This window comes from Anas platyrhynchos, chromosome 5 (assembly GCF_047663525.1).
Source record: "Anas platyrhynchos isolate ZD024472 breed Pekin duck chromosome 5, IASCAAS_PekinDuck_T2T, whole genome shotgun sequence".
NCBI lineage: Eukaryota > Metazoa > Chordata > Aves > Anseriformes > Anatidae > Anas > Anas platyrhynchos.
In genome coordinates, this window is record NC_092591.1 from 27,950,828 (window position 1) to 27,978,097 (window position 27,270).

General features: G+C 53.3%; 2 protein-coding genes across 3 annotated transcripts; both read right to left on the reverse strand.

The window, feature by feature from the left end:
* Nucleotides 1-51: 51 nt before the first annotated feature.
* On the reverse strand, nucleotides 52-14,525 carry CTSD (cathepsin D). The gene is made up of 9 exons (XM_027457884.3): nucleotides 14,367-14,525; nucleotides 13,930-14,086; nucleotides 11,906-12,029; nucleotides 10,365-10,483; nucleotides 6,461-6,660; nucleotides 5,459-5,581; nucleotides 4,425-4,569; nucleotides 3,585-3,683; nucleotides 52-3,035 (listed from the first exon to the last, which is right to left on the reverse strand). Exons 1-9 carry the CDS (start codon nucleotides 14,429-14,431, stop codon nucleotides 2,874-2,876), a joined length of 1,194 nt encoding a protein of 397 aa, XP_027313685.1. The 5' UTR covers nucleotides 14,432-14,525; the 3' UTR covers nucleotides 52-2,873.
* Nucleotides 14,526-19,351: 4,826 nt separating this feature from the next.
* LOC101792766 (cytosolic 5'-nucleotidase 1A) lies at nucleotides 19,352-26,428 on the reverse strand. Of its 2 annotated transcripts, XM_027457885.3 has the most exons (7): nucleotides 26,083-26,239; nucleotides 24,339-24,392; nucleotides 23,592-23,759; nucleotides 23,109-23,238; nucleotides 22,799-22,921; nucleotides 21,555-21,733; nucleotides 19,352-21,026 (listed from the first exon to the last, which is right to left on the reverse strand). In XM_027457885.3, the coding sequence occupies exons 2-7, from the start codon at nucleotides 24,381-24,383 to the stop codon at nucleotides 20,724-20,726; spliced, it is 948 nt and encodes a 315-aa protein (XP_027313686.1). In that variant the 5' UTR covers nucleotides 24,384-24,392; nucleotides 26,083-26,239; the 3' UTR covers nucleotides 19,352-20,723. The 2 variants fall into 2 exon arrangements, with proteins under 2 accessions (XP_027313686.1, XP_071894618.1); XM_072038517.1 differs by lacking the exon at nucleotides 22,799-22,921 and having other exon boundaries at nucleotides 26,083-26,428.
* Between the last annotated feature and the right edge of the window lie 842 nt (nucleotides 26,429-27,270).

Consider the following 27,270-nt stretch of genomic DNA (forward strand, 5'->3'; position numbering starts at 1 on the left):
ATCAAGAAAGGATTTAGCCCCTCAAACTGCTCAAGGAAAGACGAGACTCAGTTAAGGGGGAAAACACTGTATTTCCTTTTCAATTTCCTAGGATGAGACAGTAATTCTGACAGCAAATTAGATTAAAAAAAGTCACGCAGTTAGAGTTTGGTTTAAAAATGCAGATAAAAGAACAAGGGGAGGAGACCCAGCTCAGTGCAGGCTATGATTTGTACAGCAAATGCAGTCACATCAGATGAACTGCTCCTCCAGCCTGCCCTACAAACGATATGTCACCCGGGGCATGGTTTTGGGCCATGCTCCATCCTCAGGCAGTCACCCTGGCTGAGGACAGGCACCAGCCCAGTGCCAGGTTCCCCTGGAGGCCACCCCGAGAGCATCATGAGGCATTGCAGCCCCCCAGGACCGCTGGCTGATGGCACATTCTGCACTTCCCGCTGGGATCTGATGCAGAACACATCCCAAACCCACCGCCCACGCCACACCAGCTCTGATTAACAGGTACCCAGATGCCATCTCGCTGTGCTGGATAAATCCTGCAGCTCAGGGATTATTCAGCAGGACCTCGAGGTGCTCAGGGCACTTAATGCGGAGAGTGTGCTCTCTGGAGAGGTGCTGGAATAGCCGTTGATTTTACAGCATCTATTTTTTTTTTTCAGTAGCATGCTGTTCTGTCTGTAACAGATGTCCTCAGGCATCCAGATCCAAGGTACAGGTCTAAGAGCAGGCAAAAGCAAGCTTTGGAAGCAGCAGACATCACACCCAGGGTTACACGGGACAACGGATGCATTAGGAGTGTGCTCAGGTCTGTCCCTACTGCCCATGCCAGACCCCTCCATGGCATGAGTTTTGGTTACAAAGCTGCAGTAGGTGGGGACACGGGACATCTGCAGGGTAGGTGCTCCTACAAAACCCCTAGCTGGGATTTCACCAGCTGTTCTGTCCAGTCTGGGGCCATCTCTTGTGGTGATCTGGCTCTCTTGCAACCCTCAGCTCTCCCACCTCCCTAACCTCAGGACCTGATCCAAAGCACTGGGAAACCAACATGACTGCCTTCTCTCCCTCAGCATGGACTGGGAGCCTCGTGAAGCTCTGTTCTGCTCTCTATGACTTCAGGACACCTGATCATCTTCACAGCACTTGTCTCCTTGTTCACCCAGTGTATGCCTACTGATGCCAACCCCGTGAAGCAAGCTGCTCTGTACGTGCAGATCCTGGATCTCCAGGAAGAAGGCATGAATGTGAGCACAGCTTCAGCTCCCACCTCCCCAAAGCAGGCATGCACCTCACTTGGTCTGCAGCACAGAAGGTAAATGAACAGAGCTCTCACTATTAATTACATGGGAATGACATACCAGGTACAGGGGTGTTAAAACCTGGGTTTTGGGACTGGGCAGTGGAAGAAGGAGCAAATGCAAGCCCACAGCCTCCATGGCACCCTCCTGCCTGGAAGCCTCGCTGCCTTTGCCAACTGTCTCTCAAGTCTGGGGCAGTTAAACACCGAGGATAACGTTTCCAAAAGTCTCATGTGATTTAAGCTTGTAGATCACTTAACTGCTTTGGGAAACATTACCTTCAACTCACTGCCTCCAGCTGAAGTTAAGGAGGAAAAACATGGAAGAAATTCACCAAACCCAAGAGAACTTGTGCCAAGTGGCTTTGCTCAGCCTCCAGAAGACAGCTGGACTTTTAGGGACATGAAATTAAGTGACTTTTATTAAATATTGTGACCCCCCCCTTGTATTCTTACTCCCTGAAGAGTCCCATTGGTTGGAGCCCCCCCTACAAACCCCTGCCCTGTTACATCTAAAAGGCTGGAGCCAGGCACGCTCGCATCACACCCCCAGCTCTCACTAGTGTCATCACAACACAAAAGACACACTAACAGAGCCTTTGGACTCCAAAATTCAACCCCTGTGCATGCTCCATGTTCCCCCACTGCTCCAGCCCGGGATATGCTCTCTCAGGACCAAGTCAGCGCCAGCTCTGGGCCTGTTCAGCCTGGAGAAGAGGAGGCTGGGGGGGGACCTCATCATGGTCTACAGCTTCCTCACAAGGGGGAGTGGAAGGCAGGTGACCTATCCTCTGTAAACACCAGTGATAGGACCCACGGGAATGGTGTTAAGCTGAGGCAGGGGAAGTTCAGGCTGGACATCAGGAAGAGGTTCTTCACCGAGAGGATGGCTGCACACTGGAACAGGCTCCCCAGGGACGTAGTCACTGCACCGAGCCTGTCTGAATTTAAGTGTTTGGACTGTGCATACAGTCACATGGTCTAAACTTTTGGGCAGACCTGTGCAGTGCCAAGAGTTGGACTTGATGTTCCTTATGGGTCCCTTCCAACTCGGGATATTCTATGATTCTATGAACTCATTGAGAAGAGGTCTAGCAATTGCTTCCTCACCCAGAGGGGTGAAGGACTCCTCCTTCCACTCCCCCACTTCAGTGACAAACCAGAAGTACAACCTAACACATGGGATAGCTGTCTCCATCCTTCTCCCCCAGTGAAGAAGCCCCATGCTCCTCTGCAGGAGCAGGGCCAGCCAGCTGCCTCCCCAGGAGTGAGACCAGTGCAGGGGGACATTGATTCTTAAAGCTGAACAATTTTTCTCAATCTTAAATACTGGGAGATACAACAGTAAGGAGAGGGGCTACTCCAGTGGCATTATCAGCTCAAGATGTCCCAGCACCACTTACTCAGAGGGGAAGAAGTAGCCAGCAGGGCACTAACAATGACTATTTTCCTGATTAACTTATAACCTAGTTCAATTTTTTCTCGTCCACTGACTGGGTTTCTAATCCTGGTAACCTTTCTCTACAGCTCCTGTGTGTGCAAGTGTGTGTATGGCGGAGGCAGTGGGGGGGTCAGGCGCTTAGACACATTTGGCGAAGCCCACAGAGTCGTTATCACGGTCAAAGACAGTGTAGTAGGGACCGATGAAGACATCCCCCAGGATCCAGAGTGGGCCACCAGGAGGTGGGACGTCCAGGCCTGAAAACCCACTCAGGCAGATGGTCTCTCCTTGTGCAGAAACCTAGGAAGAACGAGAACTTCAGCCACAGCTCCCCACCTCTCCCCAACCTCAGGGGCTTGGGAGTAACACCTGCCAACCCCAGCTGCTTCTCAGCTTCACAGCCCAGGATATACAGCTTGGGAAAGCTATGAAATCTAAGAGCCACTGCTGAAATACTGTGCTAGAAGTTGATCCCATATTACCTGATGGCTGTCATACCACACCAGTAGCCCTGTGAGGAGGCTGGCCTAATGCTACCAGAACTCAACAGAAAAGGGCAGAAGGTTTGTAGAAAGTAGAAAGTTCCATAACTGCCTGCCCTTCTTTCCTCCCAGCAACAAAGACAGCATCACATAGGGGATCTTGTTCCTGCAGGATCTTATGTAAGTTTCCTGGACCCAGCAGCCACTGCCATCACCACAACCATTCATGCTTTCCCCTCCCTGCCACCAGGTGCCTGCTCTGTCTTTGCTCTTGGGTTTTAGATTTCTTGGTTTAGCTCTAAGCAAAGACATCAAGAGTTAGGCCTTGGGGAGAAGAACAGGCTGGCAGAATTTGCCCTGGACGCACCTTGAAGACATACTGCTCTCCAGTGAGCTGGTAGGGCTTCCCTCCCAGCGTGAGCGTGACAACGGGCAGAGATGACACCTTCTCACAGGGGATCACATACTGAAATGAAAACAGCAAAGGCTTCAGATGGCAGCTCCCAAACCCTCAGGAAACAGAACAATCTCTCCCAGGCAGAACCACATCTTTCCCATCCTCCCCAAATACTCATCTCAGGGTGCAGAAAAAGCTTGAGGCAGGGTAAGCAAGCTGCTCCTACCCCAGGCTCTAAGCAGGGGTGGGTCAGAGGATTTTAAGGATATTAAGGATAGTTTAGGGCTGTGGGGATGGAGCCAGAGGATGCCAGGTTCAGCTCCCAGCTCTGTTGAGTCCCCAGGATCCTTCCTAGGGGCTCCCTGTCCCTCCAGGATTTCAGGGAGGAAAGACGACCTTGGGAGATTAAGTATGACAGTTAAAAACTTGGCAGGGAAGGGCTGTCATTTGCATTAAATGCATTTGTATTAAAGTGCCTCTGGACTCTCATTAACATCAATCTTTGAATCCTTGGCCTCAGCCACAACTTGCACCCCTCTGCTCTGCCTCCCAGAGGGGTGGCAGGGGTGACCCAAAACCTCCCAAGGATCACAAGACCCAGGCCCTCCTGTTTGTCTCATCTCCACCCTGAAGGACAGAGGGGTCCCTGCTATGCAGGGAACTTTTAGAGGAGCACAGGGTGGGATCAGGGAACAGGGGAAGCAGCAGACCAGCGTCTCTAGAAGCATCTGGGTGCAACACACACAAAGCAGGGAGTCTGCAGGTGCCACAACAGCCACAGACTCTTGCTGTGCCCTTCCCCAGCCTCACCTGGCCCTTGATGAGCGGTTTCGCACCGATGGCTGTCTGCAGCTCCTTCACCTCCTTGGTGGGGCCGGTGATGAGCGAGGTGCCCGTGTCCACGATGGCCTCGCAGCCCCCCTTACACAGAGTCAGCCCGTTGGCAACGTCCACCCTAGGGAGAGATGCCCAGAGAGGAGACAACATCTTACAGATGTCCCAGCATGAGCTGCAGCAAAAGAAGAGCTGAAAAGGGGAAAACTGAGCCCAGGCAGAAGGGACATGCATGGAAGGCTGCACCAGGTACCTACGGAAGGTCTAAGGGAAGGATGAGTGCTCAGAATTTTGATGCAGCACAGGTTTGTTTCTCTACCGTGCCTCCAATTAAATGAGGGCCTTGCTGCATGTTTGTGTTTCTGCAGACGCCCTGGACTGCTATCTGCATGCTGGTGCAAGCACCACAGCTGACGGGCACAGGGACAAGCTAAGGGTGATAAACGAGGGGCTCTCACATCCTGGTGCTTCTCCTGAGTTTGTGCTACTGCTAAAAGCAAAGGGTTAACCAGGTGCTGAGACAGCTTTGGGGGTTGTGGGCAAGGGAAGGATTCACATACATTAAAAAGGCAGGAGAGGAGCTGCTTGGCTTCCTTGCCTGCATCACATTTCACAGCAGTGCAGACAGATAAAGCCCTCCAGCCTTGATCTCTGCAGGCTCTGCCAACGCAGCGTGGCTTGGGGAAGATGAGAACTAAGACCCTGCGCCAGGAAGGGCAGCGGTCCTTGGGAAAGAGGCACGCACTGCTCACAGCCTGCTTCTCAGCTCCCATCACGTGGGAGAGCTCAGAATAGACAGCGGGGCTCGCCCGGCCGGCAGCCTGCTCCCCTTCCCCCTGCCTCCAACAATGCATGCTGATTGCTGCCGTGCCCTTCAGGCAAGGGCTGCCTTCCTGGGGCCTCATCCTGCTCCTCCGCAGCTGCTGGCAAGCAGCTCAGCAAAGTTTAACACATGGGAAGCCTTCAGGCGTGAGGAACACGGGGCTCTCTGCACACACAACAGGACTTACGCATCCATGTGGACCTGCCAGTAGGCTTTGCGTGTGACGTTCACCCAGCTGAAGTCGCCGCTGTAGTATTTGGGGTCAGTGCCCCCAAGCAGCAGCTCGCCGCCTGGCTGAGCTGTGGGGTCTCTGCAAGAAAGGCCAAAAGTCACCAACATCAGAGGCAAGGTGAGGAAAACCCCTCCAGGTGTCCCCAAAACACACACCAGGGCATTTGGGGGGTTTATAGCAGTGTTAGTAGCACTGGAGACAGACAACTGGTACTGAACTATAATATGTCAGTATAAGGACAGGTACTCTGAGATAGGCTGAGGTGAGGAAGGGGAAACTGGAATATTTTCCTAAGCACGCTGCAGAGGTTAACTCTGCCCAACTCTGCTGCAGCCGGCGGCCTCAGAGCCGGATCCTCAAGGTTACTGCCAGATAAAAGATTGCTGCTGAGCAGATGGGAAGAAATATGGCAATGGGGGAGGGATGGCGCTGGAACTGCCAAAAGCAGCCCTCTCTGTCCTCCCCTCTCCAGACCTGCTACTTTTTTTTGGCCAAAGTGGGTGCTCAGAGTGCCCTGGGGTGGGCAGCACTGGGGGGAAGGCACTACAAAGCTTTCCCAGTGCAGGAAGAAGGATCAGCCCCATCGACAGTGCTTGTATGAGAAGGCAAGGCCACACTGCTTGTGGAGATTTTGGCTGCAAGCTAGGACTGCATTCACCCCTCTAACTCGTGCTGCTTTAGCTGCATGCAATCTCGTGATCACAACCCTCTACATTTGTTTCCTCTGGAAAGATCCTCCCTCTCTTCATCAGAAGCAGCAATCAGGTAGCAGATCTACCCAGCTTTTTAATCAGTAGAATGGCTGCTTTCCTGCTTCTTTTCCTTAGTTTTCCTTACACTGACAGGGAAAAGGGTTTGCCCCCCTGCTCCAGCGAGGAGACCTGAGACTTCCCCAACAGTGCTGGCACAGGTAGGGCTTGTCTTGGCAATGGAATGTGTGACCAAACCCAACAGTACCTGTTCAGGTAGAAGGAGAAGATGTTTTTCTCAATCAGCTTCTGCTGCATGACATTATCGAAAAAAGGAGTGACCTTGTCCACAGAGATCCTGGGGAATGCCATGCCCAGGATGCCATCGAACTTGGCAGCAATGAAGGTGATGCCTGGCTGCTTCACGGCCTCCCCAAAGATCTGGTTCTTGATTTTCAAGTTCCCGAGCTGCAGGGAGGTGGGGACAGAAGAAAAATACACATGAAGAAAATTTATCCACAGGATCAGGGTGGAGAGGCCTTGAACACAGGCTCAATACACCACCATGCTTTTGCCCTTGTATCAAAAGGCAGACATCCTGGTGCCACTCTGCTTGGGGGGGGACAGTCCACTCTGATCACCCAGTGGCACCTTGAGTCCCTGCAAAGCCCAGCATGTCCCCAGGGGCAGGAACTCTGCTCACTGCCCACCTCACTCGGCCCTTTCTGCCTCCTGCTGAATGGCCATGCCATTTTGCAGCTCTTCCTCATTGCACAGAGGGCACTATCACCTCACATTCCCCCTACAGCCCTTCTCTTATTGCCTACTGCATCCTTTCCTCCCAATTTGAGCATCTCTTTGCTGCATCATTCCTCAATCTGGGCTTTTGCTAACTCATCTGTGTCCCACCTCCTTGGATGCCACGTCCATACTCAGCTGGGACCCCAAATTCTCCTCACCTCTGCCAGATCCACAATCATCCCAGTATAAGGGATATTCTCAGAGTATCACTTAGCTTCCAGGAAGATGACCAGCTTGCAGAGACCTCCCCTGGCAGGGGAACACCCAGCCCAGAAAACAAGGTTGGCACAAAAGCAGTAATCAGAGCAAGGTGAACGCAAAGGTCGTGTCTATCACCAGCCATGAGGAGGACTGATGTTCTCTGCTGGAAAAGCTGAAACACCTCTCCCCCCTCGCTGGGGGCAGATCCCCAGGAAGAAGGAAATTGCAGAAAGCTGTCCTGTTGGCAAAGCAAGCCCAGCTTCTGGCTCACCACAAGCAATTTTAGCGTCTGTGCTAGGATTCCAGCAATTGTCCCTGTAGTAAACAAGGCTGGACTGAAATGCTTGGTCTCTCCCACCTGATGGCAGATAACGATCCCTGTAAATGACAAACATCCCCTCAGGGTCTGACAGCCTGTGACCAGGCAGGCAGCGCTGGCTTTAATGGTATCTGCAGCTTCGAAAGGGCAATTCAGCCTTGCAATAGCTAAAGCCACACGGCAGGATGTGGTCCAGAGCAGCTCACAGTAATACATCCGCTCACAAGTCCTAGAGATCGCAAAAAGCTGTTTTAAAAGGTTTTGCCTCCTGAAGCTGAAATGCAGAGGCCACTCTCTACCTTGGGCAGCCACCCAAAGCTGGTCCTGCTGCAGCTCAGAAAGCTCAATAAGGCTTCCACTGAGGGAAAACAGACTGATAAGCCCGGGTTTGTTTGAAGTCCTCCTCAAGAATGCAGAGGAATTGAAGAGGGAGGCAAATAGCAGCCTGGCAGAGGGGTCTCAGCAGGCTTGTTCAAACTCTGCTCCTGCTCAGTCCTGAGCAGGACTGAAATCCAAGTGCATAATAAGTGGAGCGCTGGTGCCAGATGACAGATCTGTTGTCTCCATCACTCAGCTGGCTCTCAGCCAGACACAGAGTGGCCACAAGCTTTGATCAGTTGAAGCGTGAGGTGAGCAGTGAAGGCAGATGAAGGTGAAGGCACCCAGAGTCACTAAGACAAGGCACTAAGAGAGCACCTCCTGCACCCATGGCTGTCCTTGAAGGACATCCTAAGGTTGGGCTTCAATCTCAGCCAGGGTTCCTCATCAGCAGAGGTCTGACTGGACCTGCTCTTTGGGAGGGCAAGCAGCGCAGTGCCATGGAGCACCACAGCCATGGAGGCTGGAGCTCAGCACCAGCTTTGAACAAAAGTCAGGGCTGAGGGGCAGAAGGACTCAGGGCCACCCACCAAGCAGTGCCTTTCGGTAGGATATCAGTACTACCACATGCTTCTGGGGCTCTTTCCACCCATTTGGACAGCTGGAGCTGAGGCAGCAACCCCAAAGGCTGTTTCAAAGTGTCTGCACTTTGGAACCACACCAGACTGTGAGCTCGCCTACGGAAAGGAAGCAAGGAGCCAGCAGTGGGAGCATCTTGGCATCCAAGCTGCAGGTCCCTGAGCCCGCCTTGCTCCCCTGCACCAGAAGGGTGATGCTGCCCATGACCCATCAAGAGATGTCTTTTGCTCCTGCCCAGACAGAAACCAAATGCTACCAGCCGTGCTGTTTGCCGACAGCCGTCCCCACTCCCCCAAACAAGCTCAGGCACAAAATCCTTCCTCTGTGCTGCTGGGAAGCAGAGAGCTAATTAGCAGGCAGGCATTAGGGTGATAATTACAGAAAAAAAGCTGCAATTTTCCTTCTGACTCACTTCAGCCCCTGCATTAAGCCGGAAAGCGCCTAAACCAGCCCACACTTTCACAGGACAATGAAGCTTGCTGTTTGCCTCGCTGCCCCGCTCCATGACCGCAGGAGCAACTTCCCAGAGCTTGTCCCAGAGCACCCAGCCACTCTGCCACCAACCCTGCTGGCAACAGCAGCATGGGGCCCAAGGCAATGTCTCTGCCTGTGTTTTATAAGGCTGGCGTAAGAAACCATTACTGCTACTTGCAAAATGTCTTTGTGCATCAAGAGGCATGGAAAAGCTTGGGTGGGAGGCCATTGTCTTGTTTTTTCCCCTAAGCCAACCGAAGAATGCAAGAAACAAATTGCACAAAGTGAAACTGAAAGGGGCCCCAAACTGGGAGGGCTGCAGGAGGTGGAGAGCAGGCATGAAAAGCTGCTGGTGGCCCCCACGGCTCTCCCTCACAGTCCCCACTGATCTTCAAGATTCAATGAGCCCTTGAGAATTCCTCTTCCCCAGAGATGGAGCTGCACCAAAAGTGGTAACTTTTGAGCTGCTGACATCTTCATATGCAACACACGAGCCACATCCGATGTTTCAAGGCTAGCTTGATGTTTTCCTGCTCTAAGGACAAGCTACAGAGTGCTTGCTCCTTGCTTGCCCCCACCTCCAGACTCTTCTTTGGCTTGGATGCTTCTCCTCTGATCCTTATAAAATCGGTAAGCCAACACTTTCCAGCTGAAACTAACAAAACCAGAAATACCTAGATTTGTGTGCCTACTCAAAATGCTTGGTCTCCCCACCCTAAACAAACACATACTTTTATTATCCCAGCAAGTAGAGCCAAGTAACCTTGGAGCTTGCACTTGCAGCAGCTGACACACTTGAGTTCACTTGTCCCTAGGACTACCCAGAGTCCCAAGAGCAGGGTACCCACCCTTAATGGGGTGGGAAGTTCAGCCTTTGCTCACTGAAAAGGAAATTGAGACAATAAACTACTAGCAGCCTACCAGCCAGGCTAGCAAAGAGAACGCCCAAGACATCTGAACATGTAAGCACCACTCCACGTGGAACGAGGATGGGGCTGGCTGTATGGTGGCAGAGCCTACTCCTGCTTGGTGTGGCCATCAGCTGCTCACAGAGATGTCTGCTGCCACGGCAGCAGCAAGGTGGGCATCCCCAGCAACCCACAGGCTGGTGCTGACGTGCACGGATGCTGGGAACTTCCCAGGGTCAGGAAGAGGAGAAGAGCCAGAGCACATCTGCAGTACACCATATGTATGGCTCAAGCTCAGTTCTGCTTTTTCTGACCCTTTGGTTAGTCCCTTCCCTGCCTGCCCTTTCTGTAGTCACCTCCTCACATCATCAAAGCACTTAGAAACACGAGGCTGAAGCACACTTGATAGGAGTGGGGCACTCCAGAAGTGAGACCCATTGAAATCAAACTGCTTTGAGTGCTGTTACCGAAAGCTGGCCGGCGTGGCTGGGAGAAATGCAGCCACTACTCACCGTGACTGTGTCCTGGCTCAGGTATCCCGAGAGGCTCCCTGTCCCATAGTGGATGGCAAAATCGGTGCCGTTCTCCACGTAGGTGCTGGATTTGGAGGCATCGTACTTGTGGTGGAGCACTGCAGCCAGGGAGTGGGAAAGATGAGCATTAATTCTCCTTTATGCACCAAACAATCATCAGTCACAAGTGAAAGCCAACCCCATAAGTAACACTGGAAACACCTGCATTGCTATTTGCCTTCCTCACATCAGCCACAAAGCCTCTGCTCCTCTGTACCCAGCCCCACAACCCCCCGGGGCACCAGGACAAGCAGAGGCTTAGCGATATGAAAGCAGGTTTGTCTGCAATGAGAAGGTCTGGGGATCAGGTGGGGAGATCCAATTTGGCACTTCAATAGGATTTGGCCACAGCACGTTAAGAGCTTGGAGTGTATGTGGCTAGTGCATCAGGGCACATTAGGCAGCAGAGGCAGATGTCCCCATGGCTGCCCACAAGACCATGGAGAGCTGGGGGGGCTTCAAACAGTCTGCTCCAGACACAAACATCTTCAGTTTATAGATTTGTTTTTTTTTTTTGCCTAAGGCTAGCTGGAATTTTTATACAGCTATCACTTTTCTGCGCATAACACAGGATTTTCTCAGAGAACTGGGGCTTCTCCCTGCCCAGGCTGCCTGTCCCTGTGAAGGGGTGGAAACTGTAACATATCCCTGTTTTGTGGCCAGGCAAGGCATGAGAGGGCTGTACGAGGAGGGCACAGGTCCAGGTTTCCTCCCTGCCCTTGACAGCCACCGGAGGTCAGCTCTCCTGCTTGCATTTGTTGGCTCCGCAGGGTTCTCAGCTCTGCTTAAGCTGCACAGCTGGGAACTTTTAGGTGGCACTTCGCCATAGCCAGGTTTGACACCTGCATCTGTGAGGTTTATCGCATAGTAACACCACAGAAGAGGAAAAAAGAGAAGGCATGTGATTCCTTAGATGTTCTTACCCCAGGAAAGAGCACCTACCTGGTTCTCATTAACTATAAAATCCATGAACATGTAGGCACATGCTCCATGCAACAATAAAACAGAAACTAGGACAGTTTCTATCAGATCTGGCAAGAAGCTGATTTTTTTTCCCCCAGCATTGCGCAATGGGACAACAGTCTATAATTTGGGGAGAAACCCTGCGACCTGTGGAAGTGCTCATTGGCTCCTGGCTGTGGGACTGAGGCTGCTCAGGAAGGCTGGAGCTTGTGCGTGGGTGATGATGAGAGGAGAAGAGAAGCTTTTGGAGACAGGGTGTGAACCGGAGAGACAGGGAAGGCTTGGCACCATCTCAAGCCTCTCCTCCCAGCACAGATCCTCCCTCCAGGTGGATCAGCAGGGTCTACCATCAGCACAAACTACTCTGCATTAGCAATCTGCATCTGTCCCCTCAACAGGCAGGCACGATAATGATGCAAGCCAGGGGCTTTCAGCTAATCACTGGGGTGTGGGATCTGCATTTTGGTCCTGATGTTGATGCCTACGTCATGCAGGGAAGGAGAAGCCATCCCACTTACAGCAGGCGATGTCCAGCAGGTGACAGTGCACAGACGGCACCCACAGGTTGGAGGAGCCGGTGTCGAAGACCACAGTGAACTTCTGCGGAGGGGTCCCGATGCCAATCTCACCATAATACTGGGCCTGCAAAGAGAGAAAGGGGCCTGTGAGCAGAGGTGCCCGCTGATAACAGGGCGTGCCCTGCAGAGCTGCTCTGAGCTGGGGAGATAAGCTGGTGGCAAGGGACAGGCACCAGGAGCCCTGGCCAGTACCCACACACAAGGCTGGTGGGTGTCCTGGTGGTTTGGAGGCTCCCAGGGAACACAAGAGCATGTAATAGCAAGGGGAAAATCATGGATGTCTTTCCCAGAGCTTTTTGGAACAAAAATGGGGATGGCTTCTTACATAAACATTGTCCTCCTCTCACCCATGGCAGTGACATGCTCCATAAGGGAGGCTCCCTCAGATGTTCAAACCTAATTACAGCAGGTGGGAAAAGGATAATCAGGGAGAAGCAGGACAGGTATTTGCAGGGAGCATTTTTAGGGCATGGAGACAGCAGAAATAGGAAGGTGGGCAGGCAGAAGCATGGTTCACAGCAGGGGAGAACAAGACAGGAGGAGGCCAGGGCAAAGCACCTGCATTGTTGAAAAGCCAGAAGAGCATGAGCTTGCTGAGAAGCTGCTGTGCTGGCAAGTCTGGGGGAGGAACTGCAAGTCACAAGCAGCTGGGCCTGCCGCAGCCACAGGGCTTTTCAGCGCTGGCTGGTGAGCCCCTGGGGTGTGTGGGAACTGAGTGTTTTGTCTGGGTGCACTCAGTTAAAGGGGAAAAATCCCAAGAGAGGATTATCAGACCTGCCTGCTCTGAGCTCACCTCCTGAACACTTCACCCTTTGGGGCTGCTCCCTGAGTAATTAATAACCCCTTGCCATTAACCGCAACAGCCAGCGCTTTCTTCCACTACCTCTGGAGTCACCCCACCTAAAAATAACCCGCTACAAGTTTCCACTCCGCCACCAACAGCTAACATCAAGGTCAAATCCCTTCCAAGCAACAGGATGTTTAAACTCACAGGCCGCTGCCAAACAAAAATGGCCAAACCATTGCACGTCCGGGCTGCAGCAGACCCATAAATCCCATATGTAGAGCTGCTGGGGAACATACAGGGTGGGCAAGGTGCAGCTGTGCCTTTCCTCTAGTTAGGAGAGCTCCTCAGGCTCTGCTGGCTGTGCAAGGTCCCAGCAGCCCCTTATCTCATGTCACAGGCTCACTTTGTTGCCAGCAATGTTTCAGGATGCCCCACTTTGGTGTGGAAGCTTTCCCATCCCTCCTACACTCAAGACAGCATTTTTGCTGGGCACGCTCTGGGACAGCACCTTTGGTAAGGCTCCCCAGCAGCCCTCACCTGGAGCATCTCTTGTGCACCAGAGTGCAAGGCAAACATCCCAGCTCTGCCAGCCCCATGCCATGGTGCAACAGGCTTTCGACATCGCTGGTTAAACACTCGCAGCCCTTCCCAGCAAGGTGCCCCGTGGGGACAGGGCTGGCCACATGACAAGCACAGGGAGCAGGGCCAGCACCTTCCCTTTCCCCATGCAAGGGCTGTGCGTGGGACACCTGCCCGAGCAGCAGCACCTGCGCCGTGGGGAAAATCTCAGCTTTATTACCTGGGTATTATGGGATGGATGATTTTCCATGCAGAAGTGGATGGGGGGGACAAGTTTTTCACCTCCACATGACAAAGCACAGCGTGGCATTGCCAAAAACAGCCAGAAGAGGCTAGGAACACCAGCAAGCACACAGGCCCCTGCTTACAACCACCAAACACAGCAATTAGGGAGAAAAGAAAATAGGTCACAGGAGCTGCAAACACGGCAGCTCCATGGCACCAAGCTTATTATTTTTAACTTCTTAATGATGTTAAGCAACTGCAAAGGGCTTGAAGTGGCCCTGCAAGCCAAAGCAAGAGGATAAAGCTCCGTGCATGAAGTTTCTCTCCCTCCTTCAGCTTTCGGCGAGGCCGGGCGCCCCGCTGGGGTACTCACGTCCATGTAGTTCTTCAGGATCTCTGGCGTGGGCTCGGCCAGGTCGGCGAAGCCCAGCTTGAACTTGAGGAACTGGGTGACAGCGTTCATGTCGGGGATCTCGCTGCCCACCTCGGTCAGGACACGGCGCATGGAAGGGAACTTGGTCAGGGGGATCCTGCGGGATGAGACAGCTGGTTAACAGGGGCTGCTGTGGGCTCATTATGGGATTTACACGCTCCCACTGCCTCCCTCCCTATAACCCCCTTGGGAGCACCACCCAAGCGCAGGGTGCACACGCACCAGTGGCACCCCAAACCCCTACAGTGCTCACCCACCCCAAAACCAGAGGGAACGTGTAGACCCCAAACCCCCCCCAAACACCCCCTCACACCCAGATACACGTGTGGGATGGGGATAGAACCCGCACCCCCCAGGGCCCCCCCACACCCCCTCACCGTATGAGGGCGGCGCATGGCCCCAGCAGTGCGGCGAGGAGCAGCAGCAGGACGCGGGGCCCCATGGCGGCCGCAGCTCGGAGCCGTCCCCGCTCGCAGCCGCCCGCCCCACCCCGCCCGCGCCCCCCCCTTTGTAGCCGCGGCCCCGGGCCCGGTCAGCTGACGGCGAGGGGAGGGGCGCGCGCCTCACGTGACGGTGGGCGGGGGGGGGGGGGGCACTGCTCCGGCCCCCCCCCCGTGACTCAGCCCGCACGGGAATGGGGAATCAACAGGGGGGGGCTGGCACGAGATTGGTGTTAGTGCTTTTTTTTTTTTTTTTTTCCCCATTTTGTTCTTTGCTTTTTTCTTTTTTTAACCCCCATTTTTCTATGTTTTCCCCCCAGTTTTTATTTTCCTTCGGTGTTTTTGCTCCTGACCCTCCCCATCGACACCTCGCACTGGGGGGGTGGCATCCCTCCAGGCTGGTTTCAGTTTATTTAAAAAAAATAATTATTAATTTTACATTATATTCTGATTTATTTTCATTCGTTTGTTTTTATTGTGCTTGTATTTTCTTTTTCTTTTCTTTTTATTTTTGTTTTATTTTGTTTTGCTTTCCTTCATTTTTGTTTTATTCTGCTTCATTTTGCTTTGTTTTACTTCGTTTTGTAGTCTTTCACTTTACTTCATTCCATTTTGTTTTACTTTGTTTGACCTCATCTTATCTTGTTTCATTTAATTTCATTTAATTTTGTTTTAGTTCAGCTGGGGGGGGGGGGGGTTCGCAGGGTCCTTCCACACCCTGGATTGCTCACCCAGAAGGAACACCCCCAAATTTGTGTGTTCCTCCCCAAAATGCCACCTGCCCCCTGGGCTTTGTGCTGGGGGCCCCATCCCCAGCTTGCCCCCATCGCTCGGTGCCCCTTTTGGTAAGCACCTTTGGGAAGTGCCCCGTGGGCCTCCTCCTGCTCTCTCTCCCTGCCACCACCGTCCCCAGTTTGGGGCTGTGCCACAAGTGCCACCAAAAGCTTCTTGTCCAGGAGCACCCACCACAGCCTCACACCCAGCAGGCTTAACTTTTTGGGGCACTAAATCACACCATTGCCTCCCCCCCCCCAAAAAAAAAAAAAAAACAACACCCAAAACCCCTTAAGCTCCTTTTGGAGAAAACAAAAGGGGCCAGGACGGCATCTTGGGGACAAAAATAAAACAAAGCTGCTCCCAGCAAATCCTTCCGCGAGCCTGGCCACGAGGTCCCGTTAGTCCGGCCTGGGCGCTGGCCAGGGCCCGCTTCCCTCCTGCCCTGCAGGCACGTGGCCGGGACGAGCGGCTGACCATGACTCAGCAGAGCCGGCACCCGTGACTCAGCAAACCCTGCTCGGCTAGGATTTGGGGACCTGGGGCCGAGGGTCCCGGTGGCCTCGGTCCCCATTGTGTGGGTCCTGAGGCAGCAGGAGGTGTCGCGCCTGCCCCCCCGCAGCCTGCTGCCTGCCATGGGGTGGGTGGGCAAAGGGCATGATCCTGATCCTTCCCAACACCGACACGGGGTGGCACCGGGCTGCAGCCCCTTGGGGTGCTCCCAGCGTCTTGTGACGAGAGGGAGAGGCACAAACCCTCCCTCAGAGCTGGAGGGGAAAGGTGCTGGCGCCACGCATGCTCCTTTGCATGCATTTCCCATCCAACTGGCCTGGCCCTGCATCGCATGGCTGTGGGCTGTGTGTACAACAATGCTAGGGCAAAAACAAAAAAAAATGTGGGGTGTCCCCACAGTGTTTAATCTAGCTCCAGGCCTCGGCACCCATGGGTTCAGAGCTGCCAGCACTGCACCCACATGCACCCGTCCCCAGTGTCACTTTGGTGCCACTCAGCACCTCCACCAGGGATGCCAATGCAAAAGGTTTTGCTCCCCCCGCAACATTTTCCTTCTCTGTGCCATCCGAAAGCGAGTGGTGTGCAGGCACCGCCGTGGGACGTGGGCGGTGGGTGACGCACCCCTGGCAGCGGGCCACCATTTTGCAACCTCTTGCGATTCCCAAGTAGGATGACGCAGCCCCGGCGCGGGATGGAGGAGCGCCTGCTCCTGTGCACCGGGGTCCCCTCCGCAGATGACACCGGCAAGACCGGGTGGGTCCTGTGCTTCGGGCAGGCGTGGGGCGAAACGGTTAAAAACACTGTGACTCCACATCAGCGGGTGCCGATGTTAATGGATGCAGCTAATTAGCAGCACCTGATTCACCAGCCCCAAGCACAGCGAGGAGCCGTGGTAACTTTTTCCCGGCTCAGTGCCAGGACCTCGCCCGTCCCCAGCGCCATTTCCTAAACTGGTGGGATACTCACAAAAATTCACTTTTTGACACCAAAGGAAGGGTTGAGGAAGAGCCACCCAGGATGGAGCTGGGTATCAGTCCTGTGCCATCGGTGCCGACTGGCAGGGCACACACATTAACACCCTTCTGCTGCCAGCAGGGACTGTGGTCACCCAGGGGAGATGCTAAGTAGGGGTGCCACAGAGCTAGCCTGGGTGGCAGTTGTTCCTTTGGTGTCTTGCTGCAAACCCTAATCCCAGTGGTAGGTGAGGATATTTCACTGGTGGCCACAGCTGGGAGACTTGAGCTTTTGCATGCCTTCCCTGAGTTATTTTCCCTGAAAAAAAAATGGTTTTATGCAGCAAAATGCTTAGGGACATGCCTGTCTTCAAGCCCATGAGCGACCCTGGCGTCTTCACCTGTGCTGGGCTGCAGCCAACCCTTGTATCTCCTGTCCCTGTTTCTTCCGTGCCCATGGCCCTGCCCAAAGCCCCTCCACCCCCACGGGGGCTCGAGCATCCTTCCCCACCCCTGTCCCACCGCCCCCGCAGTCACCAGCTCCGGGGCCACGCCTGGCACCCACCGTGGGGATGCATCCTCTCCTTGGGGCAGGGAGCTCGCTGTGTTTGCGTCACCCCGATTTTATTTATATATTTATTTTGGCAGAAGCTGCGTGTGTGTACGGGTGACAAGAAGCCCGGCAGGCAGCTGACGGGATGGGTGGCAGGGGCAATGATGGAGTCGATTCATCGCCTCCCACGCCAGGAAGCGATGGGCACCCCATGCGCCCGCATCGCATACCTTGAGCAATGCCCCTGCGGGCACCCAGGGAGAAAAGCTGGGCAGGGGTGCAATCAGCATGGGCACCCATTGACCCCAGACAAGAAGCCCCAACCCAAAGGAGATGTGCCTCCAAGCAGCCATAACAAGGGTTATCCCTCTGAGTTTTCTCACCAGCATTATTTTTAATGATTTCCTTTAATATCTAACCCAGTCAGCCCCCCAAAAGCCCATAGGTTATGCAATTAGAGCACCTCTGTGTGACAAAACATGAAATCCCTTTGGTTTGGGGGAAGAGGGTCGCCTTGGGAAGGTGAGGGTCACTAGGGAGGCATATGGGTGGAAGTAAAAGAAAAAGTGGAAGACGCTGTTGATAGTTTTCTCCTTTTCTGGGGGTTTGCATGGCTGATTGGAGCTATGTCAGCCTGGAGGGAACTGAGTTGTTGGCTTAGGATTAGGGTCCCAAGGGTGTCCCAAGCAGCGTTGGGTCAATGACTGGGGGGACACAAGCATGAAGCAGCTTTGGCTGGGGCAATGTGGGGTGCCAAAACACTTGTTGGAAAGTAATGGCCAAAATTAAGTGCAAGAACCTCCTTCTGCACCCCTCTGCCCCCCTTTCACCCTTGGAAATGCCTTGGAAAGCCAAGACCCAAGGAATGTCCCTAGCAATGATGATGGTGTTATTGTCCCAACCTTTAATGAATTTATTGCAGGTGTCTGCAAGATGGAAGCAAGAAGTTTCCCCACATGACAGGTGGCTAAGCTGCAGCAGTGCTTGCTGGAGGCTGTTTCTGACGCTCCACCTTCGGAGCAGGGCAGGGAAAGCCACAGGGTGACAAGCCTGAAGCAGCAGCACTTGGTTCTGCATGAAGCAATCCCCTGAACCCTGTGCTTCCTTCCTTTTTTCCCCATTTTGGGCACATGTTGCCTTGTCATCCCCCCCTCCCGCCGTGCTGACAGTGCTGGAGGAAGGCACGCGGCCCATTCCCCTTGCCTCAGCACCTTGCGGCCTGCCACCGCTCACATGCTCCTGTCCCCAGCTGCCTTGACTCAGCTAATCCCCCTCACCCAAGGCATTGACCGAGCCGGCCTTAAATTTAGTTTCATCTCGGGGTGAGGGATTGCCTCATGGCCACTGGCAAAGGTCAGAGCAGCTCAGGGTGGCCGGGACATCTGCGACCACCAGCAGGTCCCCACCGTGAGGTGCCACCGGGCCGGATGTAGGCATTCGGCTGCCAAGCCCCAAAATATCTGACCTTCATACAAGTGGGACGAACATCTGCCCCCGCTTGTTTGGAGCATCCCGTAATTAATGTTTGCTTGGTGATTGAGGCTGACAGGTACTTAGTGTTATTAGCAAATCATTAGGAGCTGATGTTGATGTCACTACTTTTAGACATCTCATTTCAGCATCTGGACTTGGCAGAAAGGTCTTTTTTTTTTGGAGGTGGTTCCCTCCAGAAGATCCTCTTGCCGGGACGAGACCTGTCCCAAAACCGGGACAGCAGGGACATGAGTGGGAACACAGCAGCCACCCCATGTCCCGTGATAGAGACATCTGCCTCGCCCACGGTCCCATGCGCTGGGTGGAGAAAATCCCCTGGGTGGGAGCGTGTGGGAGCTTGCATGGAGGTACATGTACGTGGGATGGGGGGAGAACTGCTTTAAATTAAATATTTTGGCATTTTCTGAGGTTTGTGTGTGGATTTTGATGGCCTTTGCTCTGCAAGGAGCTAATCCAAAACCCACTGAAGGTTTCCTGTGCTCACAGCAGGATCAAGCCCAGCCTGATGTGCTCCATGTGCACATGGCTGGGTAAGGCCTGGATAAAAATCCTCCATGCCTGCAAAGCAGCTCCACAATATTGCACCCCTCTTTCCAAGCACACTCAACCAGAGGCACCAGTAAATTCACACCAAGTGTCGTTTACTTATTTATTGGGGGAAAAAGCATTGGTGAGAGTGATGAAACCTTAAAAAAATCTGATGATTTCTCTCTGTTCTGCCATAAAATATGCTTTTTTTTTTTTTTTTAATTAAGAAAAAGGAAAATTAATGCAACAAAGGGAACTTGTAGTTTCAAGATGGGCTGGGGGTCAAAGTGGTTTTCATGGCTGCTTTTAGGTGTTAGTTTTGGGGGAATGGTCCTGTTCCCCCACAGCATGGGTGGCAGCAGGGCAGCACAGTGGCCTCTAGTGGCAATCACTGACATCCTGCCCTGGGGAGAAAAACCTCACAAACGAAGTTTTGGGGCTGTTTTCTGCCTGGTAAAATTAGGCGCAGAATCAAAAGGGACAGAGGAGAGACATCCCTGCATAGGGGTGGCTTTGCACCGGGTAGGTGCCATGGTCCTGGGCTTGCTTGGGACCACACCTACCCTGAGCAGCTTCACCTGGGACCCCATCCATGCCCCCCACCTGCAGCCCTATTTAAGCTCAGGCTTTAGCACCCAGGGCTGTTTGGAGGTTTGGGTGATGGTCTATACCCTAAGCCCTGTCCCCCTGCATGGCTTGTGCTGCAGGTGGCCGCCTCTAGTGCCCTCACCTGGAGGAACCCCAGAGCTACATCAGTCTCCTGGATGAACCCATCTCACATCTGTCCTCATCCCTGGTCCATCTCCTGCTGGTCCAGGAGCTGTGTCCTGCAGGTCTGGGCCTCCTGAGGGCACTCCCTATGAGCAATGCCTAAAAAAAAAAGTTATTGTTCTCTAATACATGTGGGACTACAGTTTGGGCTTTTTTTTCCTCAACCTACTAATTGGTTTCTAAAAGCTTATAGGTGCTTTACAGCTTTGGGGTCTATCCTTGTGCTGAATTTGTTGGAGTTGGTCAGAGCTGCATGAGGGGCTTGGTGACACATCATTCTTAGGAAGCTGAGCATGTCCAACAAGGCAAGGTCCTGGGGACTTGCTTTGAGCAGAGCTCCTGAGATTAAATCTTGGAGGCTAAGTACCACTGAACTTTGCATTTTTAGTGCTTACTTTCATGCTTTCTTCCCCACATGTGTGGGGCAGTAGCTTTGTTTATCCTTGTTGAAGAAGGAAGTCCCCAGGCCCCACAAGACAGGTAGGTAGCAGTCCCTGGGGTCAGAGCAGAGGTGTCTGTCCTTCCTGGAGCAGCTGCTAAAGGACCTTGTCTCAGGAGCATTCAGTCCTGCTTGGTTGTCAGTGCTCTCAGGCAATGCTCTCACCCCCTTTCCCTGAGATTTGCTTGCTGCAGGTTAATAAATCTTTCCTATTCCATCAAGCTGGCCTTCAGCTGGACCGGTCCTGAGAACTGCTGGTTATTGGTCCATCAGCAACATGAGGGAACCCAGGCAGAGGGTACCCCCATATCTTGAGCCCCCTGGATGTTATGAAGGCCATCATCAAAGAAAATATGGGGCTGGATCTGGGCAAGGATGGGGCCTTTGGGAGCCCCATCCATGAAGAAGGCCTCGTCGATGGCCAGACCCCATTCCCGGAGCGTCTTGATGGCTCGGATGCCCATGTCTCGGCCACTGCGGGCGGTCACCAGGTAGGTGCGGATGGGGCACTCCTCACGGTTGAACTTCTTGTGTATCTTCCCTAGGTGCATGGCAAAGGCTTTCATGGGACCCTGAAAGCACAGCAAGACACTTGAGAGTGGGTAGGAAGGAAAGAAGCATCTGTTCAATCTACTTTTTCCCCTTTTGAGGTCCCTTAGGCCTCTGCAGGGCACAGAAGTGCCTGTCGGGTATAGGTTTGGGCAGTGCTGGGACTGGTGCTGTGTACTGGCCACACTCATGCCCTGGGGTGCTCAGCAGGAAGGTGAGCCTTGTGGTGCTCATGCAAATCCTGAGGGAACCAAGAAGGTGCAGCACCCCTGGGTGAGGGGATCGGCACAGCATGGCATCCCAGCCTACAAAAGGCCCCAGGAACACTCTGGGTAGCCATAGCCCCAAATTTTGGGAGCAGATGCTTGCTTACAGAAGACAGAGTGCCAGATCCATCTCCAGAGGGACTCCAGATCAGCCCCTGCTGGGACCGAGCAGTGCTGAATGCAAAGGGAACCCATAGAAATTTGTGCTTTATTGGCCACCCACAGCAAAGCCCTAGCAGGGGCGATGCTGATGGTGGGCATGGGGCCTGCAGCCACCTCGCTCACCTCTCCCATGGGCACGGCCTCCATCGCCCGCTCGTACTGCACCGCTCCCTCCAGGCCCTGCTCCCGAAAGACCTGGTCGGTCTCGTCGGAGAAGAGCACGGCGTCCCCATCGAAGGCCACGCGCAGCGGGGTGCTGGGGGCCTGCACCTCCTGCTGGAAGACCAGCGCTGCTGAGACCCCTGTGGGATTGAGCAAAGTGGGTTTGGTGGGGGAACGAGGGAACCACCATGTCCTGGGGGCAGCTTGTGCATGGGCAGCTCCTCTCCATGCCTCCACGGCCCATCCAACACTGCAAATGTCTCCAGAAAAGGCAGTGTGGTTGGGCTCTCCAAGCAAAGAGGGTTTCCGTGGGGGTCATCCCAGCCTTTCCAAGGCTGGCTTATTTGGGGAGCACAAGGCAGTGCTGCTGATCAGGGACTGTATGGACACTGAAGCCTGCTAGGAGAACTGCTAGGTTGTTAATGCATGGGCAGCACTCCTCCTGGTGCCCGGTCCCTCTGCCAAGCCTTCTGTTAATGCCCAGACTTAGCACTCCGTGCTGTGAGTAATAGGGCCTGGCACCTCCGCTTGATTGGGGTAATTGGCTTAATTACAGGTCTTTTCCTACAAGCTGCTCCCTGCCTGCTCTCATCCGTGGGTTGGGGCTCCTGGATGAGACACTTGTTAGAGCAGTGATGATCTTCAGGGAGACCTCAGGATTGGGCTTTGTAGCTGAGGGAGGTCTGGGCTGTGGCTGGCTTGCTCCTGACCTGAAGGACCTTGGCCAGCTGATGTGCTCATACCTGAGCAAATTAATAAGGAGGAGATTAACCCCATTAGAGCTGTCAGGGGCTGTATGCACTCAAATCCAGGTCAAGCATGTGCTTACATTTATCATTAAGGACTCTGCGTGTACCAAGAAAGCAAATTTCCACAGCATCCTCACAAGGCCCTGGGAGGTGATGATGCTCCCTCACTGATCTAGGGAGCAGCATTTTGGGTTAGAAAGGTTTAAATGTTCTGCAGAGAAGGACCGGTGCATGGCAGAGCTGCAGCCAGAATCACACATAAAACACTCTGTTGTGAAGCCATCTGCAAACCCTGTTGTTTGAGGGCTGCTGGTGGGGACAGAAGAAACATTCAGGACTACAGGGGCGGCCAGGGTGCCACTCATCCCCTCTCATCCATGACAGAATGAGCTCTGGCACTGCTGCTTGGGAAAAGCGTGGTGTGTTTGGGGATGTGGGATGGAGGGGGAGACGCACCTCTCCGGAGGGCATTGCAGACATCTGTCCTGTCAGCCGAGAGGAAGAGCTTGACCCCGTGGGACTTGAGGTACTGCGTGGAGTCCTCATCACTGACGAAGCAGAACTTGGAAATCTCCAGGCCTTTGGGTCAGGGAATGTAAGCAAAGTCTCTTACAGGGATCACTTGTCTTTATGAACCCCTTTCACCTCCTCAAGTTTTTGTGTGCTTTCCCCTGGCTCTGTCTTTGCCCCTGATACACCACTACCTTATCTGCTCCTCAGCCCCCCTGGGGAGAGGATACCCACCCCCAGGGGTGTGCCTCCTTACCATAGTGCTTGGCACTGTTAATGATGCGCACACCGCTCTCTGGGCTGTTGTTGGAGAGCAGCAGGATGTCAAAGAGGTCCTCCTCTGCTGGGTTGCTCTCCAGGATCTTCTTGTTGACATACTGCACTGCCTAGGAGGAACAGATGAGACTCTTCTGCAAGGGGCATGACCATGAGGGTTGTTCCGCAATCCTGTGGTTAGCGGCTGGTGAGGAGGATGTGGGCAGTGGGGACATTGTGCTGCAGCTGCCACCTGTGGCAGGACAAGCATGGGGTGGAGAGCAGCCATCCTGTGCAAAGCACGGCTGGGAGGGCAGGGAGCAGGGCACCAGCAAGGAGGTGGAGATGTGGTGAGGGGCACAGGTCTCAGGAGTGGTGCACCTGCACCCTGGGGTGGGGTTTGAGACCTAAAGCCAGGAAGGCTGAGCCTTCAGCCCGCCCTCTTGAGTGCTGACATGTGCCCCCAGCCCGGCGTGGGGCTCACCTGGATGAAGGCGAAGGCTGTGCCTGGTGGCAGGGGCCTGTCCTGGTTGGCCTGCTGATGCCTCACGTACTCCTCCTTGCCCTTCTCCAGGTAGAGCTGATGCTCCTCCTCCAGGTTGAAGATGGCTCTGGTGGTCACTGCAATGACCAGTGCCTTGCTGGGGTCTTTCTGCAGGAGAAAGGGGAAAAGAGGGGTTGGGGGAACACAACGGAGGAGCTTGGGGTGGTTGGGGCAAGCGTGGGGTAGTGGGGCTGGGCATTGGAGGCATCACCCATGCGTCATGCTTCTGGGCTCTGCTGATGCCAGAGAGCCTTTGAAGGAGGGGTATCAAGCTTGATCTTCATCTTCAGGTCACCAAGGATGGAAGCAGGCAGTTGTGAAACCCTAACCTGTTTGGTAAGCACAATATGCTCCGAGGACAGCCCACACAGGAGGGGATTGCTTCATCATTTGTGCATCTGTGGGCACAGCACAGCTGTAGTCAACTGCTTGGGCTGAGCTGGGCATGTCCTGGTGTTTTTATTCTTGCTTTATCTCTTTTTTTCTGGAGAGACTGATGAAGTAGAAACTGCTGCGTTCTCCTTTGCCATGCCAAAATTGTGAGCAAATGCATCAGTCCTGTCCATGCAACTGAGGCACCAACAATTTGGGCCACTACAGTTTCAGGCTGTGGTGTCATCTCCTACGGTGGCATTTCAAAATGTACTTGAGACTGAGGAACTGCATTTTGTAACGAACAACTCTTACCTGTTTCACACTGGGGTTTACAACCGTGCTTTCAGGCTCTGCCATCTTCCCGTTCTAGCATCAAACAAGAAAAAATGTACAATTAAACCAATGCGTTATAATACATCCAATCTAAATGGGGGAGAGCAGAGAAGAAAAATGGCAAAGAGGCTTGAATATCCTGCCCAAACAAAACGAGCTGGCTTCTGCTGACGACAGCTTTGCTGTGGGAAAACTTGGCCTGAGATCTCTAATTAGTTATGATGGAAGAGTGGCTTTTCAAGCAGTGATCACCTTTTCTCCCCTCCCAAAGAACACTTTTCCCTTGGGAATTTCTGAAGGAGTTTGTGGAGCTCTTTTCTCAGCAAACTAAATCTTTATGTACCCTAAATGAGGCTTGGGGATTGAGTGAATCAAGAAGCATGTGAAAGATCCTACAGATAGGCTTCTAGCTTGCATCCTTACTTGCTGCTTTTTTCCAAACGGAGAATTTCTGTCCCCAGATAAGTAAATTCGCTGCATGAGAGATCATTTGTGGGTGTAAAAGGCCCAAGTAAGTTGAGATGTGTGGTGGATGCTGGGGTGCAGGATGCCCTATACCACAGGCATCTGTGCAGGCAGACCAAAGTCCTGGGGAGTTGCGTGGTCTGCTTGTGCCTAGTAGCCAAGGAAGAAATTCCACTTTTGCATGCCCAGGTCCTGTGGTTTCCACAACCGCCTTGCTGTACACTTTGTTTCTCTGTGCTAGTTAGTGCTATAAGTGGACACTGGGATTCAGCCTGTGGGATGAGATTGGCTCCTGTTCCCACAGGGGTTATTTCCATCCCACAGCTCCTAAAAATATACTGTGGGGTTTCTCTGGACAGCAGAGGAGGTGAGGATGGCTCTGCCTGGAAGTGCTGGGAATGGCAAGGGAATTACAACCTTGTTCCCCCTTTAATGTGCTGCCTGATTAATGGGGTGAGGGGCTGTGCTATCATAGACCAGAAAGAGCATACAGGGTGAAGAGTCAGGGTCTGCACAGGGAAAATCTCACTGACAAATGTCTTATTGCTGGGAACTTCACCCTCCTTGCTCTCCTGCCATGCTTGCTGCTGGAGGACTTCAGATCCTCATCCAGTGGTCCCTCTGGAGGTACGGATGAAAGGACTTCATATATAATCTATATAGGGGCATGCTCCTGCACGTGTGCTCCCTAATTTCCCCCTGGGCTGCAAAGCCCCATCAGCAGGGCTGCTCCCCTAGGAGATGCTGAGTATCTCTGTGCTTCTTCCACTTGCACCCTGCATGGGGAAGATCTCATCCTGCCGAGCAGAGCGCTCGCTCGGGGTGACAGCTGCCAGCCTGTCTGAGCAGGGAGAATTCCCCTGAAGGGATTTCACCCAGGCTTAAAATATGCAGTGTTTTGGGGCCTCTTTTCTTAAAGTGAAAGTGAAAGAGGTAACAGGAGCCGAGGTGCGCTTCGCAGAGGGAGAGCAGCCCCTTTAATTTCTGCTCTGTCCCTTGAAACCTGGCACACCAAGCCTGATTCTCCCCTCTCTCTCTTCCTATAATAATTGAAGCGTTGTTTACATACAGCCCTTACACAGATATGTATAACACACACCTACATGTGCACACATCTGCAAGCACCACACACGCAATGCCATACACACAAATACTTAAGGCAGATGCTTGCTGGATGGACCCCACAGCTTAGCATCGCCTACCTCCAGCTGGGAAAGAAAGTGCTGAGGCTTTGCTAGAGATAAAAGCCCAAACTCACCTCCAGCGCCGCTTCCCTTCCCTGGCGTGGTGTCCAAACCTCTGCCCAGCTTCGCCCAAGATGCTGCTGTTGATATCTGCCTGGAGCTGGCAGGAAGCAGGCAGGAGCTGTGCTGGGGCTCAGCCCCGCTGCTGGCGTGCTGGGATTTGTAGGCAGCCCCGCGGGCTGGCTTCGTGCCCAGCCTGGGTGGCATTTCCCGATTCAGCCCCGGCCAGCCTCCTGGGGAGCTTTTTTTCCTCAATTTCTGCTTGCAAGCACTGTCTTTTGGTTTATTTTTGTAGGTGGGTTATTTGAAATGTGCCTCTGGACCTCTCATTTCCTAGCCCTTGCCTGCATAGCTGTCGTGCTTTTGACCAAAAATACAGGATTGCCTCTTCAGGACCATGTACAGGGCAGCCTCTTCACATGTGTAATTTTACTGCTTCAATTCTGGGTCCTTGTTCATTTCTCTTCTGAAAGCTGGGGTTGTTGCCATGCGTTACCAGATCTCCTCCCACATCACAGGCTGCAAGCAGGGTCCTGCTGCCATGCAGCTGTTTCTCTGAGATGCTTGACTTCAGCAGACAGCCAGCTGAAGGTGCTGGCAATGAGCTCAGCATTCAGCATGTGTGTGTGAACCCCCTTTCCCTGAGTAATTTTATTGGATGTGTTCCCTTCCCCCCTGCCCAGTTTCCCCTATGTGTTTCTCCTGTGCATCCTCCAGGTCTGCCAATTCAGGAAAAAAAAAAAAATGTATTTTGGCATCTGTGTGTCCCCTCTCCAAAATCTTGCTGCAGCATCACTCCTGCAGCATCTCTTGCACCTGGAGATGATGTTTCTCCATGCAGCAGGATCTCAGGGTGCTTGTGAGCAGGGCTGTGTTGTGGGGGCTAAGGACATCTCTGGCACCTCTCTAGGGCATGGCAATGCCTTGGTGGCTACAGGAAAATCCAGAGGTGGTTTCTGGGACCTCTCCTTACTTTTTGGATGTGCTGCTGCTTTTGGGCATCAGGCACTCATGGTATTGCTCCCCACTTCCAACAGCAGCCCTAAATGTCTGCAGGGACAATGTAGTTTTTAGGCTGAATTGACAGCAAGGGAAGAAATGAGGATCAATTTGAGATGGGGGTGCTGCTGAAATCACCCCTGACCCATCCCCTGGCACTAAGCACATGGAGCCTCGTGCTGTGCCCTGTCCTGGCACTGCTG